Source organism: Rhinolophus ferrumequinum, chromosome 7 (assembly GCF_004115265.2).
Source record: "Rhinolophus ferrumequinum isolate MPI-CBG mRhiFer1 chromosome 7, mRhiFer1_v1.p, whole genome shotgun sequence".
NCBI lineage: Eukaryota > Metazoa > Chordata > Mammalia > Chiroptera > Rhinolophidae > Rhinolophus > Rhinolophus ferrumequinum.
This window is the reverse complement of record NC_046290.1, coordinates 84,002,760-84,016,773: the sequence shown is the minus strand read 5'-3', so window position 1 is coordinate 84,016,773 and position 14,014 is coordinate 84,002,760. Positions and strand designations below refer to the sequence as shown.

Here is a 14,014-nt window from a genome sequence, read left to right as displayed (position 1 = left end):
CCTGTAGAAACAGCCTTTTTGATCCAATTTTCTTTTCCCTTCCTCTATCATGTCTCAAGAAAAGGCCCTGCCAAAGGTTGACCAGCTGCCTCCGCTTCTTCAATGATCCCGTGCATTCAAAGTTTAGTTCCCTTTCTGTTCCTTTACTCCTGGGTCCTCCTTGCCTGCCAAGCCTTCCTCTGGCCAGGCCAACGGAACCGTTCTGCAAGGCCCGCTGTGTTCTGCCTTCTCCACGAAACCCTGGCTGACTGCTTCAGTCGCTCCGACTTTACCCTTTTCTGCCCTTGGTAAAAGACTGCCGGGCCTTGTGCTCTGTTGTTTTCTTTGTGTTAGTGTTGGCTCCCACAGGCACTTGGGGGAAAGGATGATATCTTTGATGTATATATATATGCATGGCACACAGTGATTTATTAACCGTTTGGCTGAAATACCAAGATGTATACACATTTAATTAACCTCTGGGCATAATATTGCTGGTGTGCAACGGAGTTCGTTCATATTTCGGTGGTAAGTGGGAATTTCCTCCATGCTGCCATGCCTGCGCCACAATTAATTAGCTTTCTAAAATGCAAATTTGACTAAGGTGCTTCTCTGTTTCAAATCCTCCACTGGCTCTGTACAGCCCCCCGGGCGGGACCATGTGCCTCAGCATGGTGCACGAAACCCACCGGGAGTTCAAACTCGTCTCTCACCATCGCCCACCTCTCTTTGGATTGTGGTAATACCAAATTTCGTGTGGATCCCCTGTGTACTGTTTTATCTGTTTACACATGTATGCATGCTACTCTGTCTACCTGGAATACTAGTTCCCCCATTTCATTAGGAAAACAACTTTTAATTCTTCATGTTTGGCCTGGTTATCACTTCTACACTAGCTTCTCTGACCCTCGCAGGTAGATGTAATTCCAGCTTTCAAACTGTGGTCTCCTGACCTGTGGCATCACTGCCATCTAGGAACTTGTTAGGAATTCACATTCTTGGGCCTCATCCCAGAAACTCTGAGGGCAGGGACCAGGAATGTGTGTTTTTATAAGCTATCCAGGTGATTCTGACGTCTGCTGAAGTTCAAGAATCACTGCTCTATATTATTTCCTTATCTTAGGTATATGTCCATGACAGAATCCATCACATAATGTTTAATCTATTTGTTTACATACTTGCTTTCTTTACTTCTTGAGGGTGTGGACAATATTTTATTTACCAAAGATACTAGGTACTTACTTAACTGGATAAAATGAATAACTATGTAGCCCATGATTTTAGTGACAATAGTAATAGTAACAACATGATAGTAGTTAATATTTATATAGCACTAATCTTAGAAAAGCCTGTAGTTACAAGTCTAGCAATGTAATCGTGGCATATTTAAAAGAAAAAAAACACTTCTAATATATGCATAGTATGAGTGCTGGCTGCTGCCTTAGCCTTTTGTATAAAGAACAATGGATTTGGAGCCAGAAGATCTGGATTCAAGTCCCAGTTCGGGTATTTATTAACTCTGTGGATTTTGTACAAATCACTTCCTATCTCTGGGGCTCAGTGTCCTTATCTATAAAAAACAGATAATCATACAGGACAATGTAAGTGAAGTCAAATTGCAAATGGTGTTAAATGATTTTGTCTCATCTCTTTAACCTTTTTTCCATGTGGGTAGCACAGCTTTTACCTCTCATCTTCATTCCACTCATGATTTTAAACTCAGTAGATCAAAATGTGAGCCTTAATGAGGCAGGAAGGGGGGCTGAGCTGGGAATGGAAAGAAAGGAAGGAGAGCTCAGCCTGTCTCAGCACGTTATTTGGCTTCTCTTTGGTCTTTCCTCATCCAGGAGAGTCCATCGCCAAGAGCTGACACTGAAACTTAGCTTCACAAACTACCTAGAGTTGATGGGATGCAAGACAATCCTACACATCTCAGCCTGCACCAGTCAATTTTGTCACTCTGCCATGCAAAATAGGTTGAACGTACACGGGATTCATAATAACAGTTCGTGACTTCTACATTGGACTATGGGGATCTCTGAGCACCCGAGACATTGTTCAGGCCTGAAAAGCCTTGGCTATTACTCCTGCAAGCCGGAGCCAGTTGGGTGAATAAGCAGACATAACTCAAACGGTAATGAGCCACAGAAAATGAGAGAACCAAAATCCCAAGCACCTTTTCAAGCTAGAGACTTTTAAGAAACTAAGGTTCTATTAAGTTTCCAAAAGAAACAATTAAGCCAGTCATCCAAACAACTATCCTGAAATCACTTGTGTGATTTCTCACACAGCTTTCCAAAACTCAAGCAGGCATCTCAACAGGCTCAATGAAAGGAGCTGGTAGTGAAAGCAAAGACAGCTGAAATGAGATTTTTTCAGAAACATAATATTTTTCTAAAAGTTTGACATTTTCTCCACTGGCCTGCCTTTCCAATTCAGGAAGGGGTGTCCTGACTTCACACCCTCCATAAAAGATCATGTTCCATTGTCCTTTCTCTGAGGATGTGGTACCACGGGTCTACCTCTTTATTGCTAGCCTTCTGTTTGTGCTCGGGTCTCCTGTCCCATCGCCTCAGGTCTCTGGCTCTGCCATCATGCCCTCTTCTCCCCTTTCAGCCACTCTCTGAACATCGGCTCTCTTCTCTGGTCCTGTAAAAATAAACAAGCACCCCCACCACCTCAAGACATACTGCCTCCCCAGCTGACCATGGACTTCCCTGCTCTTGTGTTCACTGCTGTCTTTCCTGAAAGAATCGCCGTGGTTCTCGTCTCTACTTCCTCACCTCTCTGCCTTTACTCCACCACCACATGGCTTCTGCCCCATCACCTCACAGGTGCTGCTCTTATTACGGCCATCAATGAGTCTTAACTGGAAAATCCAGTGAGCACTTTTCAACCTTTCTCTTTATAATGACCTATTTCCCACTATTGACCACTTCCTTCCTAAAACTCTGTAAATCCCTCCCCACTGTTTACCTCCCTTAGTAGTCCTCCTGTATCTCTGAAAAATTTCTTTCCAGTCTCTTACATGGGGACTAGTATCTGATGCATAGTAAGTGTTCATTAAATGTTAGCTATTATTATTTACAATAAAAAGTATAAAAAAAATGAGCATTTAAAAATAAAGCCAAAGTAATAGTAACTACTGAGGCAAAAATTACAAATTACAAAATAACTGTATCTTGGAGCAGGGCAGGTGACTGGACATAATCTTTGTTCAACTTCAGTGATGGTCTAATTTTAATTGTGAACTGGTAATCATTTACCACGGAAATATAAAGGCTGCGTGTCCAGAATGGGGTTCAATACTGTACTTCAATGTGCCCTACATGCAGATATTTCATAACTGACATTTCATAATCTGCTCACTGTTATTACAGAGTATTGTAAGCTCTGTGAAAACACAGACCAACGCTGTGTCATTCACCCCAAGCCTAGAACCATGCTTGATATACTGTAAATTTTTAATAACTACTTCTTGAGTAGACTGGCATAAAATCTAATTATGTGTAAAAGATAATTGTTTGTGTAAATAATCTGCATAGTCAATCTAATACGTGCCATTACTACTATCAGGCAAGATAAGAACCTTTAGGGCTATCCGCAGAGAAAGAGGAGAGCAAATTAAAAAAAAAAAAATCTGGCAGTTACTTATTCTTCTTGGAAATCATTCTATCCATAAAGTTGCTCTCTACCTTCTCAGGAAGGAATCTCGGGTCCAAGATTTGGAGTTGAGGGACCTGGGTTACAGTACCAGGCTTGAACACTAGCTATGGGACGTGATCTTGTAAATCATCTTGTCTGGATTAGATTATTCCTAATTCCTTTTCTGACAGGGATTAAGAAAACAAGGTAAGACATATGACATACCAGCCTAGGACAAGGACATGAAGTTTTTTATAATGGGCAGCTGGAGAAGAGAGAAATGAGAGGCAATTTAGACTTGAATACAGGACATTGCAAAACGAACATCTGAACAGTTGGTGAAACTAGATCACACTGAGAAGCATTAAGAAAAGTTCCAATTAGATAAGAGCAGGATGGCTGTAGGAAGGGCAGTGCTAATAGACAAGGGACAGGGAAGAAGGGACTGAGACAGCCAGATACCACGTGAAAGTCTTGGTCACCTTTTGGAAAGCACAGAAGAAGGTATAACAGGATCTTACTCAGAAATAACAGATTCCTTGCTAGGAAGGAGGGACCAGCCAGGTTCTTTGTACCTTCAATATCTTTATACTCTATCACACCTGAAATCAGGGCAAAAGCTATACTCTTCACCTGCCCAACTCTTTGCCTGAGTCCATTTGATAAGCAATTCATGTTCTTTCTTTCTCAAGGTCTCCCACTGCTGTGAAATGGCTCTTTGTCAAAATGTAATGAAATCTGGGAAGTAACAGTGGATTGAATTGAGTAAAAGGTGGTACTCACAAAACAGAGGTGGGTAGGTATGGTAGTGCTAGTGATGCTTGATCTATAGGATGGAAAAATGTGAAAACTTATTGCAAGTGAGATTGGTTTGCGATATAAATTCAGTTTTCCCTACCAGATAGCAGTTAAGCACCTTAGCAACATGAATTCACTTAATTGTGTGCTATTACTCTAGGTTGCAAGGGATTGGGTCAAAGGGGATAGTAAAGTGGAAGGACCCTTGTTTAACTTGATCTCATTTGACTTGCACAAAATATAGGTTATGTAATTACCAACAACGTCAGCTTTCACCACAGTTGCAGTCACAATGGTACAGAAAGACAACAAAAATTCCGGTGCAGGGAAATAGAGTATTTTCCTTTCTTGTATTTGTGTGTGCATCAGTATGTGTGTGTATTTACATGTATATGTACATATGTACATGTAGGTATTTGTATACATGTGTATGTGTATATACATATAAATATGTGGAGATATTATTTATATATATATATATATGAATATATATATATATAATTTCAAATTTTCTCCATAAAATCCAGGGCAATAGGTAGAGATGATTATTATTTTACAGATGGGGAAGTTGAGGTGCAATAGAATTAAGACTTGCCTCAGGTCGCTTTGCTTGTCTCATTTTATTTCTTTGTAATGTATAGAAACTCCATTAGCTCCCAAAAGCTATTTGTAATTGCTTCAGTACCTACTTGGGGACAGTGATGCGTGACATGACTGGTTCAGAGATTCTTCTCCTCAAGCAGGCTGCTCAGAAGAGGAAGAGGCACATGGTCAAACAGTTCTGTATTTAAATCCTGACCCTGCCACTTATGTGGGACCTCGTGAAAGTCATACGACCTCTTTAAGCCTCATTTTCTTCATCTGCCAAACAAGGGATTAAAATAGGGCCTGCTTTGCAGAGTTGATGTGAGGTTTAAACAAGACATTTGACTTAAACTGTTCAGTGCAGCGTGTGGCACCAGCAACGTTTGATGGTTCTGAGTAAAGCTCTTCAACAGATCCATGGTTCAGCCTCTGCTGTATTCAGTCCTGTGGATAATACTATTTTTGAGAACAGCAGATTGTCTCCCTTAATAAAATAAATGCACCACGGCTACTAAGAACTCTATGGTAAAATAGTATTCCTGAGCATTTTTCTTTTTTAAGATGGAAGGATCTGGCTTCTGTATGAATAAAGAAAGAAATCTGTAAACCCCTTTGCAGTGACAGAAAAGCTCTACTTTGACTTTCTGTGTTTATGTGTGTCGTCATCTCTCCCTCACAGATCTGCAATTATTGCACAATGTTCAGCCCTTTTAGAGGCAGGGTCACAAGAATGTATAGTTTAAACCCTGCATTTTGCAGAGGATGAGCATTATTTTTGAGTCTGGGAAGCCTCACATTAATTTGAGTGCCTTCTGTGTTTTGTCTCATTAGGTAACGGCAAAAAAGTTCCAGTTGCTTTTTTGTTTTTTTTTTTGTACTAACATACAGCTTGTGTTTTAATTAAAACAAGAACCAGGCTCATGGCTAGAGGGGAAAATCATGAAACAGAAAGCCTAGACTACGTAATAAGGCAATGTCTGGAGAGGAAGAAGAGTGGTTTTAAACTTGGGCATCTTTTGGTAAACATCTTTTTCAAATGTATTGTTCATTACCTTCGCCCCTTCTGCCACTTAATGGTAAAGAGGACGAAGGGCTGTCAGCAACAGAGGTATACGGAATCCTAAAAATAAAGGCATGTTTATGGGAGACTACATTTCTTTTTATGCCAGTGAATTAGCAAATTGGACACATCATCCTTTTTCAATGTTGGCATCTGAAGCGTCTTCATTTAGCCCCTAAAACAGTTATAACACTTATTGCCCCTAGTTTACCTAAATAGGCTTAGAACAATCCTTTCAGTATTTAAGAGCTCAGCCCTGCTGCTTTCCCCGTGCAGTCATTATATAAGAACAACACGATTGATTTAAGGTATTGAACCTGGATCAGGCTAGACGATGAAATAATCTACCACGTTATAGAGGTTGCCAATCAAAGTCGAGCTTCTTCAGTTTCATGTGGATATTTATAGGCCAGGATTGTTCATCCTCAGTACCGATCAACATTTTAGGCCAGATAATTCTTTGTTGTAGGAGATTTTCCTGTGCATTTTAGGTTGTCTAGAAGCATCCTTGCTCTCTCTCTGCCCACTAGATGCCACTGGCACATCCCCAGTTATGACAAACAAAACTGTCTCCAGGTATTGCCAAATGTCCCCCCAGAGGCTGGGTAAAGTTGACCTGACAAGGACCACTTCAACAGACTTCACCTCGGAGAGGCAGTCAAATGTTGTGACTGAAACTGGATATTCTGCAGACAAAGTACGCCTAACTAGCTGGGTGACTGAACAAGTTATATAACATCTCCACGCTGCAGTTTCCTCATCTGTCAAATGAAGATAATAAGTACCTTCTTCATAGGGCTGTTGTGAAGATCAAACAAGATAATGTCTATCCCATAGTTAAGTATACAAGAAATATTGGCCATTATGATGTTTTCAACAATTCTATGCACATCCATTTCTTTTCCTTCTCATATAAGCTTAAATGCAAAGATCCAAACAATAGAAATGTAATTAAAGGGGTTGGGGGAAGGTTGGAGTGCAGTGACACAATTACAGATGGATATCTTTATTTACGTTTCAGAGTGGTGAAGTTATGGAAGGTCAACTATTGTGGAATCCTATAGTCCAACTTACTAAATAGCTTCAGTTATTGCTTAACATTTTATCTTTTAAGTGTGGAAATTCCTAATTCATCAAAATTATGGGCTGCTGCCAGATGATTCCTCTGTAAATACAACTGCTCTATTGTAGGTTTTTTTTTTGTTTTTTTTTTTTTAAAGTCTTGACATGATGCCTGGTCTTTTCCCTTGAGTTTTTCCTTCACCATCGGTCCTATAAATATTATTGTATTATTCATTGAAATAATAACAAAAACTACCATTTATTTCTGAGAGCAACTTACTGCGTGCCAAGCTAAGTGCTTCACATATATCCTCAAAAAACAAAACAACAACAACAAAAAACACCTTAGAATTTAGGTGGGTAGCTCAGAGGTGAAGTTAATGTGCCCCAGCTAGCCAAGGACAGAAAAGTCTGCAGCCCAGACTGGTGCCTTCAAACCCACGCTCTTCAAATGCAAGTTCATTACCAAAGCTCAGAGAGGTACCCCAAACTCCTAATCATCACACAAGTGTCCCTTTCTAAAACATCTTCCACCCTCCCCACCCCTCCCCACATTATCATTTACTTTCTTTGCTTTCCCCCCACTCAGCTCAAAATACCTTAGGGGGCGTGGTTATAAAAGAAGCACGGCTCTGAACACTTTTAACTCAAGCACAGTAATTTAAAGACAGAGAGAGAGACAGACAGGAAGATACAATGGAAAGGAAGAAACTCACTTCACACTGGTCTTGACAAAGATTAATAAAATTGTCTGGAAGCTGAAGTAGGGAAAAATTGAATTCCCATTTCCCTGGTACGAAGACTCATCCAAGATTGTGTAAACCAGATCATTCATCAAACTCATCCCAGTAATCCAAGTCTTGCATACAATATGCAAATTGTATTTCAAACTAAGAAGCAAAGGAGAGGAATCAGGCTGTTGCCAGAGGCATGTTAAAGCAAGCTTATCTTTTTGAGACAGTTTCTAGTGGTGACCCAAGGCTATGAGAGAGAAATAAAAAAAAATGTAAGGTCAGAAATTGTGACCTTGGAGGTTCTGGGAAGAAAAGTCATATGACTAGTTCAGAAACAGCAACCTTCTCATCACATACTTTGAGAGCCCACTTCGGCTGGGCGGGCACAAGAGACCAACACGTTTACTGGTTGGCCTCTGGCAGAATGGACTGTGTAGCCCAGGATAAGTCACAATCAGCTCTAAGCAGGATACACGTTGATGACTCATTCCGAGTAGCCATGAGATCCAAGAAGCTCAACAGCCCACATCATTACAGAGTTAGGCAGGGCCTCACCGTTCAGCTGGCTCAGTACATATCGATGCAGGACTCTTCCTCAATATTTCCCACAAGCATCCAACCTACGCTTCGAAACCTACAGTGACTGGAAGGATTCCTGTTATTGTTCATCAGTTAATAACTTGACCATCCTTCATTACATATGCTTGTGAACTCTACAGAATGCTGGCTGTGCCATAGGCAGTCACATAAAGGGAATTAACATTGTTAGGGTTAATTGTCTGCACAAGTAACTCTATGAAAGTGGCTACTATATGCAGGCACTTTATAAATTTACTCAGCGAATAACTGTGGCAATAATGGAAGAGGTTAGGAATGGAAGGCTCAGTGAGGTTAAATGCCATCCCCACCCAAGTTCATACAATTAAGTAGGATTCATTTCTAGGTCCAGGATACCCCAAACCACACATTGTCTGCCACACAGGATTCTGCTGTCAATTTCTAAACGTGGTTGGAAGACTTTAGGATATACAGACTATACCAGAGAAAGCAGCCCGTGCAGGTAAAGGCAGAGTCTCCAGAAAGCATCATTTGCAAGTAGTAATACTCACGGATATGTCATCACTGAAGTCAATTTCATCCAGATCAAGGTATTCAGGGGCTTCCATTATTCTTCTTTGCACATTTTGAGTAAGGTCAAATACTTATAAATTCCTGGACAAGACAGAAGCAGAAAAGACATGCAAAAAGATTAGCTACTTTGACAACAAAAATTGTATCTATATTTAAACAAACAAAATGGAAAAGGTATATGGGGCTAATGTTGCTTTTGAGCACATTTTCTCTCTTCAAGTGTCCCCAGCCTGACTTTCCAGAAATCTTAATTTAAGCGTAGTTCCTCCAGGCCCCCAGGATGGCTTCCCAACAAGTATCCATGGTCCTTTGCTTTACTTCACTTATGCCTGCCTTTTTCCGGAACACTAAGTCAGGTCAAATTCTTTCCATGTGATCAGTATTAGCATTGACCTACACCTCACACATACTACACTTGGGGTAGGGCTTTGAGGATGCGTAGCCCTGAAATCTTAGGAGAGCCATATTCCAACGTTTATACGGGCATTTCCCTGGATGCTATACATGGAGCAATGAATGCTGAATCTCTGCAGGAATTACACAAGCAAAAGACCAACTAACCAACAGTAATGGATACTTCAGCATTTATAGTACAACCTCCAGTTCATCCCTCAAAAAAAAAAAAATAAAGTTAAAACAAGTACCTAAGTACAGATTTAAACCACAGAGTTATTGCATTGCCCCTGCTTCCAACAGCTTTGCCTGACTGTACCAGAGTGACCTGGCGCCGGCGCCAGAATGTCCTCAGTCAGCACTTGCCTCAGGGCTGCCTGTGGCAATTCTTTAAATCTGTCAAGGAAGATACATCACCTCATAGTTCATTTTCTCATCACTTATCATCACCACCATCGGTGGTGGCAGTGGCACCTACAGATGTCAAGTACAGAAATATAGACCTCCTGGCAGTGCCTTAGAGTGCAGTTATCTTCCGCAGGCCCAACTCTCAGATATCGAAAACGATAGCATTTCCTGTAACTTGCCTTTCTTATTATAAAGACCGCCTTATGTATTATACTAAGGCGTGAGAAGTAACTTATTTTCTCCTCTTTCATTTCTCTAATCAAGGGGTACTTTGCCAAAGAGAAAGAAATACATTCCTGGAAAGTGAAAATAAATCTAGGCCAATGAAAATGGGCTAACTACAATAAGATCAAGAATGTAAAAATACCTATTTTTAAAAGGAAACTCTTACTCTGAAGGCACTGCTTTCTCATTTTGAGGTGGTTTTTTTTGTTGTTGTTGTTTTGTCTGTTCGTTTTAGCTACACAAATAGAATTTTAAGAAAGGGGGAAATACTCACTTGCTATCTCATACCTCAAACCCATCACTTGATAAAATTTTCAATGTTTCCTCTCCCTCCCGTTCCCACATGCATGTTCCATTTTTATACATTTTTAATTATAGCAGATATAGAATTGGTCCAAGAAAGGATTAGGAATGCTACTACCATATTCAAATGAGATTTTCCATTTACAATAAATATTAAAAGTTCTTCTGAAATCACAGTAACATAAAAATGAAAACAAATTTATATTTTTAAAAAATATATGTATATATATTCCCATATATATGTGTGTGTGTGTATATATATATATGTGTGTGTATATATATATATATATATATACACCTACAGAAACGTTATTATTTATAGAAATCCAAAAATAGTTTCTTAAGCAAATTGCCTCATACAACGAATATATCTCTTTTCCTCTAATCCTCAAAAAGCTTTTCAGAGAAAAACACACTCATATTTGCAAATTACTCAAAATAATGTTCTCTTCCATTCTGGTAGATTCTGAGACAATCTAGACTCTTTGCATTCCAGCTCATCAGCTAACAGGCTTTCTCCTAATCCAACTGCTTTTCACTAAGGCTGTTCTCCACAATGAATTGTTGATTTATACACTATTCCCATGGCTTTGTGAACACAATATGGTGCCAGGGGTCAGGATGCGGTACAAAGAAAATATCACCAGAAACATGGAAACATGGGGAGATGAAGCAAAAAAACATGCATCAATGCGGGGACCCGACCAAGTGGATCTACAAATACACAGAAATACAAAACTAAATGCAAAATGTAAATGAATACGTCTTAACCAAGAAAATAAACAAATAATCACTGAGCCACTGTTTGAGGTGTTCTGACAATATAAAGAGCAATATACACTCAAGTGTGGCCATTCTCATGGAACATAGCCAGCGGATAACATAAATCATGACATTCAAGCAGAAAACCTTTACATTTGGACTAGGAGGATGGCACTGAGATTCTTTATTCTATAGTCCAGAACACAGGAGTTACAACAGTTCCAGCCCATTACAGGAAGACCTGGGCCACTGCTCACATTTGTCTCAGTCGTTTGGATTGTCCAGCCTCAGACTAAGGGGCCCAAGGCATGCAGGACTCTCTTTCCCTTCCCAATGGGCCTTTATGTGCAGCCATCTCCTTTGAGATACCTTCCTCTATCCAGGACCCAGTTCCTTTGAGCTGGTTTCAATGCTTCTCTCTTGCCAGGTGCCACTTTGAAAGTATTACATCCTCATTTATAACGTGCAAAATTCCCTGTGGTTCACCAATCCCGGCCACATTCCCAACATTAATTGCTTCTTCTCGGTTGTGGGTGAGTCCACAGTAGTCTCAGCGTTCACTGCCTGTTCCTTCTTCATCTGCCTTTCCTCTGAGCACCTGGTACCCTCACGCACTCCTGTCTGAGGAATTAGGGAAGCGATGGGACGGGATTAGGTCAGGTTAGAGCAGAAGCTACAAATAAGCAACATGATAAGGAAACTGAGCTGGGCTGTGGGTGCGTTTCTAATCCGGGTATCCTGGCGGCATCCCATCCCACACACCAGCCCACGATGGAAACCAGCGAGCCCCCTTTCTGACCAAGGACATATGGGCTCTGTACAGCTACAGAGGGCACACGCTGCAGGCCCATGAGCCGAATCTGGCCTACAGATGTGATATGTTTGGCTCTAGCAGTGTTTTCAAAATAATCGAATCAGTTGCCAACATGTAGACCTTGGGTGATTTCACATAAAATTCTGGGTTTTTGGCTTCACTTTAAAAATGTCTCAAGCTGTGGCTGCACAGGTCTGCATTCCCAGTAACAACAGTTGGCTTCAGCTAAGCCGCAGCTGCCCCTACCTGTCCAGGAGGCCTGCTCCCCAGTTCACCCCTTCCCCTCCCATCTGCTCTCCTCACTGACATGCCCTGCCTCGCCTTTGGGGCATTTGAGTGTCGGGCTCTTCAAAGGAATTCAGTATTAAACTAAGTACCAACTTCTCCCTCACTAGTTTTTTTATTGGTACCTCCTGCCAAATCGTGTTTACTTCATTTGGATTCTAAGATGGAGCTTGTAGTCTAAGATTGTTTTAAATTCTCATACCACAATAGCAACAAAATGAAATTTCTTACAAATAAACTACTAGCATGTTACAATCTGTGCTTTTACGGAGCCTCCATTGTATCTCTGGGTACTAGAGAAAGAAAACCTTCACAGACATCATAAATGTTATGAGGTAGAGGTTATGTTTCCCTCCCTGTACACCTGGAGGAAGGAAGGGTTCTTGCCTTGTTGTGATTGGCGTCGTGGGTTTACATGGTGCCATTCCACTGTTGTGATTAGAGGGGAAGGTTGGAAGCTGTGCCCAGTGCAAGCCCAGAAAAACACCAAAGCCATCGCCCTCTGGCCAGACCAGCAGCTTGGACACAAGAGGACCAGTCTTACTCAAGGGCAATGAGGATGGGTTTACGCCTAATTGGAAAATACTGTTCAGCCTCCTTTTACATGAGATTGTATTGCTGGGCATTCTAGATGGCCCTGGACTCCTTGGGACTTTAGGACCCAGTCATTTATAAATGTGGATGGTACCCCCACCCTATCGGCCCTGACCCTACAAACTGCCGTCACTGCTCCCAGGCTCTCTGAGGGCCCGAGGACCTGCTTTTGTATCGCTTCCCCTTTTCCCCAACTCACCTCTTACAAGGTGTGCCTTCCTTTTCAGTGCTGTTGACCCACTGAAATAATTCCATTTCATCTCAGTTGGGCTTTTCATTTCTCTTCACTGCCACTGGCAAGTTTTAGTTTGTTCTTCACTTAGGCAGTTGTGTGTTTAATTTTTTTCTGGGGAAGGGTAGGGGTGAAGATGGAGATTGGGTAGGGCGTGGGAGAGCAGAGAAGAGTAATGGACACATTTTCTAATGGTATCGCTCTTCCAATTTGGGTAGGAAAAGTTATACAAAGGGAAAGAATAAAAATATTAGGACGTGCAGACACAGGGCTAGGTGGTGGGACCTGTATGCCATGCAGAAGCTGGTGGTGACATACCGCCCCCCTTATTTTGATGCTCCCAAAGTGTTGGGAGAAACTTTACCCAACTCCAAACTGATGCCTGGCTAGAGGAGATAAAGAACAAAATAATCACCATCAGCTGTACACAATGTCTGAAGGATTTTTCCCACTCTCACTGAGTTTTATAAACTGCCAAGAACAGAAGGCCCTCCAGTGTCTGCTAAAGTGGGAGGGAAGGGCTCATTGCTCTAACGGGTCTATCAACACCGTGTCACCTTCTCAGGAGTGGCCTCAGTGATGGGCCAATGGCTTCCTTCAAGGGAAGATTCAATTTGGGAAAGAGTCCAACTGGATAATGAAAAGTAGGTAAGCAATTTAAAAAATCGCCTCCTCCTTCAGTATTCTGATTTGCAGGTGATAGTTTAATTTTTGTTGTAGTCGTAACTTGAAAACTGATTCTAAAAATAAGTCCAAATGAGGACTTCCAAAAATTTGTTGGGTAATGGCAGCATCACTGGAAAACGTTTCGAGTGGCCAACAAAATTTCTTTGAGAAATTACACTCATTTAACGTATACATTCTGGTTGTGCTTGGCTCATAAAAGGCTTACTGATTTGTGACTACAGTCACATATCACATAAATTGCTCTACTGAAATTCTTCTTAAAATCAATTGCCTCACTCCATTTTACAAGGAGTCAACATGGACTCATTCTGAAGGCT

At 41.1% G+C, this 14,014-nt stretch overlaps 1 protein-coding gene across 10 annotated transcripts in view; it reads right to left on the bottom strand.

Moving 5' to 3' along the window:
- Nucleotides 1-14,014, bottom strand: part of SNCAIP (synuclein alpha interacting protein) — a 142,030-nt gene that overhangs the window by 55,067 nt on the left and 72,949 nt on the right. For 9 of the 10 annotated variants that reach the window (XM_033110690.1, XM_033110687.1, XM_033110686.1 and 6 more), the window contains one exon: nucleotides 8,973-9,075. In XM_033110690.1, the coding sequence (XP_032966581.1) occupies nucleotides 8,973-9,029 (57 nt within the window). In that variant the 5' untranslated portion in view covers nucleotides 9,030-9,075. Of the gene's footprint in view, nucleotides 1-8,972; nucleotides 9,076-11,454; nucleotides 11,649-14,014 lie in introns of those variants that run through there. The other variant, XM_033110693.1, reaches the window with a different exon arrangement.